Below are 6,726 nucleotides of genomic sequence, written 5' to 3' on the forward strand. Positions count from 1 at the left end.
ATTGGTACCAACAGCTAAAGCCAAGGTCTATCAGCACCTTTGCTAAGCTCAGCAAATCATTCCTGACCTAGTTCATCGTCAGCAAAAAGAGCAGAAAGTCATCTACCCACTTCTTGACCCTCGAATAGAAGAGCGGAGAGTCGTTGAAATACTACATCTCTCGCTTCAATGAGGAGGCTCTATAGGTGGACGAATACTCAGACAAGATGGTGTTTTCCATGATAATCAGCGGGCTCAAGGAGGGCAAATTCCTGTTTTCGATCAAGAAGAACCCACCATCAACTCTTAGTGAGCTTATTAGCCGCACATGGAGGTACACTGATGCTGAGGAGTTCTTTAGCTTGCGCAAGAGTAATCAGACCCTCGAGTCCTCGTCTAAGGGTAAGAGGCGAAGGGACAAAGCATTGCAGCAAGCAAACAAGAAGAGGTCGGACGACAATACCTCCCGGGACAGAAGACCAAGCCAGAAGCCTAAGAGGAAGGTTAACTTGCACACTCCTCTCAACACATCCCTAGAGTAGATCCTGCTTGATATTCGAGATCAGAGGCTGCTACATTGGCCGAGCTATATGAAGACTGATGCTGGTCAACAGGACAAATGCAAGTACTGCCGCTTCTATCGTGACCACGGCCACAATACCAACAACTGCGTCAACCTGAAAGATGAAATCGAGACTATCATCCGCAAGGGTCATCTACAGCAGTATACGAAAGAAGAAAGACAAGCATGGAAAGACAATCAGCTTCACCGGGCTGATAAAGAAGTCACAAAGATCCGGATGATCTATGGTGGCCCATCCGGTGGCAGAGATTCAAACCGAGCTCGCAAGGCTCACTCCAAGAGCACCGATCCCGAGCACTACATCCATTTGGCCAAAAGACCGAAGAAAGAGCTCAGAGTAAACCCTTGCAGCCTCACATTTATGGAGGACGATGCGCGGGGAATCCAACATCCCCATGATGATGCCTTAGTTGTGACGATGACGATAGTCAATCACAAGGTCTACCATATCCTGGTTGACACAGGAAGCTCGACCTATATAATCCACTCCGAGGCATTCGATAAGATTGGGATCGACAGGTCGTACCTCCAACCCGTGAAGACTCCGTTGCATGGCTTCGATGGAGATAAGGTGATCTCCGAAGGCGCTATCTCCCTCCCAGTTACAGCAGGAGAGGGACGAAATCAAGTAACTCTTCTAGTAAACTTCCTGATAGTGAATATGTCATCGGTGCATAACATCATATTGGGTTGGCCGTCTCTTAACGTGATGAGGGCGGTCGTGTCCACCTATCATTTGATGATAAAGTTCCCCACGGAAGGAGGGGTCGAATACATCCAAGGAGACCAGCATCAGGTGCGAAGGTGCTACTTGGGAGCAGTAAGGAAGGGCTTGGAAAAGTAAGCCCTCACTATAAATATGCTCGACCCTAGGGACTCTGCACAAGACTCCCTCACCGAGGACTTGGTGATTGTCTCGCTTGAGGATGCGGATCCGAGCAAAACAGTTTAGCACAGGTCGTCGTTGAATTCTAAGCAACGAGAACAGATGCTGGATTTTCTTCGAGATCACAAGGACGTCTTCGCATGGTCGTGCAAAGATATGCCAGGCATCCCTCTAGAGATCATGGTTCATAGGCTGAATGTAGACCTAGAACATAGACCGGTGAAGCAGAAGAGGAGAGCGTTCGAACTCGAGAAGTATGCAGCCATAGCTGATGAGGTATCAAAGCTCCTCAGCGTCAGCTTCATTGAAGAAAGTTACCATTTAGACTGGATTGTGAATGTGGTCCTTATAAAGAAGGCCAATAGAAAATGGTGGGTCTGTGTAGATTACTCGGATCTAAATAAGGCCTGTCCCAAGGATAGCTTCTCGCTATCTTGGATCGACCAATCGGTTAATAGCACAGCCGGTCACGAGCGACTCACCTTCTTGGATGCTTACTCTAGGTACAATTAGATCGCAATATACCCCCCAGACACGCAAAAGACGACCTTTGTCACGGACAAAGGCCTCTACTGTTACTAGGTCATGCCATTTGACCTAAAGAATGCTAGGGCAACATATCAGAGGTTGGTGAACCAGATGTTTTCCCAACAGATTGGTTGGACCATAGAAGTCTACGTCGACGACATGCTCGTCAAGAGTATCAGAACATCTGACCACATCTTAGACCTCAGAAATACCTTCTCAATCCTCCAAGAGTATTGCATGAAGTTAAATCCCACCAAATGTGCCTTTGGGGTTGGCTCGGGCAAGTTCCTTGGGTTTCAGGTTAGTCAGAGGGGCATCGAAGCAAATCCTGACAAGATCAAGGCGTTGCTTGACATGAGCTCACCTCGAACTATGAAAGAAATTCAGTGCCTCACCGGACGAGTCGCCGCACTCGGACGGTTCATATCCAGAGCCACCGATAGATGTATCCCGTTCTTCCAGCAGTTGAAGGATCACAAGAACGCAGAATGGACCTCAGACTACGAACAGGCCTTCCAGCAGTTGAAGAAGTACTTGGGGTCGCTATCTCTACTGTCTAAGCCTGAGGAGGGCAAGCCCCTGTTCCTGTACTTAGCGATCTTGGCCTCGACCGTCAACTTAACTCTCATCCGAGAAGTAGTACCTGTACGGCTTGGCCTTGTTGTGCTTTGCCTGATACATCGCCAGGAACTCATTCGATGAAAGCTCCTAGTTCTTCGCTTGCCGCCAAATGATGTACAATGACACCAGGATGCACCACGTGTTCGGAACGAGCTGACCTAGGGCTAACTTCAGTCGTGCCAGTAACTCGCACATGAAAGGATGAAGCGGAAACTGAAGTCTGCATTGAAGGGCGTAGATGAAGACGGCTACTTCCCCGTCAAAGGGGGCTCCAAGCCCATCCAGGGCAGAAGGAGCTCTAATGTGTACCAAGTCTGGGATTTGGTACTTGGCTCGGAACTGAGCCATCTGAGACTCAGTCAAAATGGAGTCCCCTGGGACTCTCGCCTCAGATCGGCCCCCCGAGGGCCCTGCCAACGATCTCCTAGCAGGGTCTCGGGGGACCCTCTTTACCCCCTTTGCTCAGCCCTTGGATTTTGCTCCGATACTCTTCTTGGGCGGGGTATAGAGTGAAACAGCCTCGAGAGTACCCCCAAGCTCCGGCGCTCAGATTCTGTGCTCTCAGGCTCCGACTCATTTTGGACCTCACAGATTTCGTTCGAATTACTCGACATTGTAAAGGAAAAAGCGAAATGGGGGAAGACTCAGAGAGCTTTGGGCGACTCCCTCTGGCAAGAATTCTCTTTCCCGACAGGCTTATCCGAGCAAAAGCCCCTTCTCCGACCAAAAAAAAACCCTTTTCCAACTAGAAAAACCCTTTCTCCAGTAGTAAGATGTCTCAAACGGAAGAGCAAAGATCAGGAAAACTCAGGAAGATTGGAATGCAGGAGAGGCCGAATGAGAGCACCTCAAGATTTTTATAGCCCGAGCCCACCGTCTGCAATCATGACTTACAACTATCGCCGAAGCTGAAATGGCTCGGGTCCGAGCCTAACCGTACACGTGGCGACTCACGATACAAATAACCAAGCGCCGCTCCAACCCCTACACAGCCATCATTCAATGCAGTGGCGCCTATTCACGTCGCCCCCGACCCGTGCACTATTGGCATTGAATGTGCTTAGGACTCTTCAACCATGGGTCTCGAAGGTCATCATGGCGATGCTGCGCTCGAAGCCTATCATTGCAAGGAGAGCAGCGGTTCGCTTCCCCAAGTCCCGGTTCGTCTTCCCAAGAGTTACTCTCTAAGTCCGAGTTCGGACTTAGAGAGTAGGGGGCTTCTGTTATGGGTAAATTCGAACCGAGCTGCATCAGGTTAACTTCAGTGTCGATGAAGAAAGCCTCAAACGGGTAACGTCCGAGCCAAGGAAAATATCCGGCTCGGGGGGTTCTGGTAGAACTATACGTCAACCCGATCTTTTCATCATCTCGTGAGTACGATCTCAAAGCAGTAGCAATACGTCCGAGCTAACCCGTCCTTCACATCCGAGTCAGATCGTACTCCACACTTAACCAACCTTATCCTTGAACGTATTGTCTCACCCGTGGGCTCGGCTTCGGTCACCGAGTAGGATCCGAGCCAGGAGATCGGTTCGGATAGGAGCCTAATCAATGACATCATTTAATGAGTCACTCCAGTAACGCACGACTAGAGTTATGCCCAGCTCATGATCTCTGGGTAACTGCCAACTATTATGCCCACGTAATCCTCGTGTGATGACTATGACCGTACCGAGATTGTCGGACACGCTCACTACGACCCTCAGGTATAAATACAGGTCATTTCTACGATGTAAGGTACGTAATCATTCGCACCCTCACTCCTACCCTACTTTACCTAGCCCCGGTTTCCTTAACCTAACTTAGGCATCGGAAGGTCCCCTGCTTGAGCCAAGGTCTCCTTTGTCTGTTCCTTTATGCAAGACTAGAGTTCGCTCCGAGCACTGGAGGTTCGGTGCAAAGTGGTACAGATTTTTACATCAACAATGAAATTTATTGCTTATAGTGTATCAATGTACTTATATAAGCAAAAGAAACCCTAAACTAAACTGCATATGGAAAACTTTCTTGAGATGGTAAATATTATCAAAAATAGTAAAGAGGGCATCTAATCGTACCAAACTCAGAACAATCCTTTTATGACTAAAAAGACTCTTAACCAAAACCAGACTTTTAAATTTTTAAGATAACAAAGAATTGAAACTAAATACAAATAATAAAAATAATAAGTTTCAACCTAAAATTCCAATTTGACCATTAATACGATTGGATTTTGCAAAGTCGTGTGGGAGTCAACGAACCTGATGTGATTGGCTGGGGCATAAACTAGTCAATAACCTTCCAACAATGTATTATAAGATAATTGATTACAAAGTTATGCCGCTAAAAGCTATGGTGACTGTTTAGGCCGTGTTCACCGATCAGGGCCCCCTCGCCCAAATCTTTACAATCCTGACACTCCGTTGAGTCGTACCTTACCCATCCTACATCATCTACCCTCATAATAAGGGAAGCGGATTGGCTGATGTACCACGCACCAGCTATATAGCTGGTGTAGATACGTGTCGTGAGAAGACAAGCGTCTACACTCCTCGAGCTCCGAGTTACAGGTTCAAAGGAGATGAAAGTTACATGGCCCTACAATGATGTATTTATTATATCTATACTGTTCCCGAGATTATCTTAGAGTATTATACAAAAATAAAAATAAAAAATGAATCATATCCAAAACTCAAATGGACCACACCGAAAATAGCAGCGAGAATAATGATTTTCACCGTTAAAAAATTTGTAGGAGCCATCGTAACATTTATTTTCCATCCAATCTGTTAATAAGGTCACAAATACATGGATAATGAGGAAAAACAAATTTCATATTGATCCGAAACTTCTGTGACCCCAAAAGGGTTTCAATGGTAGACGTTCAATCTCTGGTCCAATTGATCTTTAGATCCATCTTATTTTTCGGATCGAGCCTTAAGACAAGCTCACCAAATAGATAAACAGATTGGATATAACACATACCTCATGATAGGATCCACAGAACTTGCTGACGTAAATACACCATCTATATAGCTGGTGTGTGGTACACCAGCCAATCCCAGCCCCCACCTACCAGGAAAGATCCTACAATGTTCGGCCCCAGCTTCACCCAAGACATCGTGGTGCCATCTTGATATATGTATTTTATATCCACACTGTCCATCCCTTTTGCCAGATCATTTTAGGATATGAACCCAAAAATTAAGCAGATGCAATTCTCAAGTGGACCATACCATATAAAACAGTGGTGATTGATCATTAATAGGCTACAAAAGTTTTGGATCAAGCTGATTTTTATTTTAATTGTTTTCCTTCATCCATATTTATGTGACATTATCAACAGGTTTAATGGCAAATAAGCATTACGGAAACATTTTCGGTGGGCTTTAGGACATTTAATAATCACCACTGTTTCCTATAGTAGGTCCACCTGAGATTTGGATCTTCATTTTTGGGCTGATGATCTGAAAAAACGAATGGAGGCCATGGATATAGAATAAATACATCAAGGTAGGCCCCACGGTAAGGCCGCACCTTCCTGGGTGAGGCGAGGGCCGCACCTTATCCCCTCCCCCTGCAGCCGCCTAAGGGCCCATTTACCAGGAAAGTCCATTCAGGCGGCCGCGTGCTCTGATTTTTTATTATTATTCTTATTTTATGTTTTGACTTTTTAAAAAATAATAATAATAATAAATAATAATAATAATAATAAAACCACAAGTAAAACATAAGCCCCTCAAACGTTTCAATTATCACACGTGTAATCGATCTGAGACATTCAGACGGTGTTCTGTTAAGCGCATGTCGCCTACCTTAAAAATCAGACCAGCCAAATCAACACGTGTGCAAGTCAGTAAATGCAGACCATTGTTGTCTTTGGACTGGCGAACACTCATCATGGGCTTCAACCTCCAACAATCTGGATCCCTCACAGATGTCGAGCAACTCAGACCTCCTCCGGGGATGCAGATCGAACATTATTCTTAGGTAATGAGACCTGGATAACACAAATATTAATTGAAATTGATACTTATTTTGCTAATTAAATGGGATCTCCACAAATTTTATGGAAATTATAAATCATACTCAAGCCAATCAAAAACAAGATGCCACTGTACGACGTGTGGTGAAATTCTTCACAACGCAA

At 45.7% G+C, this 6,726-nt stretch overlaps 1 protein-coding gene across 1 annotated transcript; it reads left to right on the forward strand.

The window, feature by feature from the left end:
- Positions 1–206: 206 nt before the first annotated feature.
- Positions 207–1,406, forward strand: LOC131247091 (uncharacterized). Its single transcript, XM_058247531.1, has 2 exons — positions 207–482; positions 594–1,406. Exons 1-2 carry the CDS (start codon positions 207–209, stop codon positions 1,404–1,406), a joined length of 1,089 nt encoding a protein of 362 aa, XP_058103514.1.
- Positions 1,407–6,726: the final 5,320 nt, after the last annotated feature.

The sequence above is a fragment of the Magnolia sinica genome, chromosome 5, assembly GCF_029962835.1.
Source record: "Magnolia sinica isolate HGM2019 chromosome 5, MsV1, whole genome shotgun sequence".
Classification (NCBI taxonomy): domain Eukaryota; kingdom Viridiplantae; phylum Streptophyta; class Magnoliopsida; order Magnoliales; family Magnoliaceae; genus Magnolia; species Magnolia sinica.

What these genes read in the sequence shown, in the direction of transcription:
- LOC131247091 (XM_058247531.1), top strand. Translation starts at nt 207, where the DNA reads ATGGTGTTTTCCATGATAATCAGCGGGCTCAAGGAGGGCAAATTCCTG. An exon ending in GCCAGAAGCCTAAGAGGAAG is followed by an intron (nt 483 to 593) that starts GTTAACTTGCAC and finishes GCTGGTCAACAG; the next exon opens with GACAAATGCAAGTACTGCCG.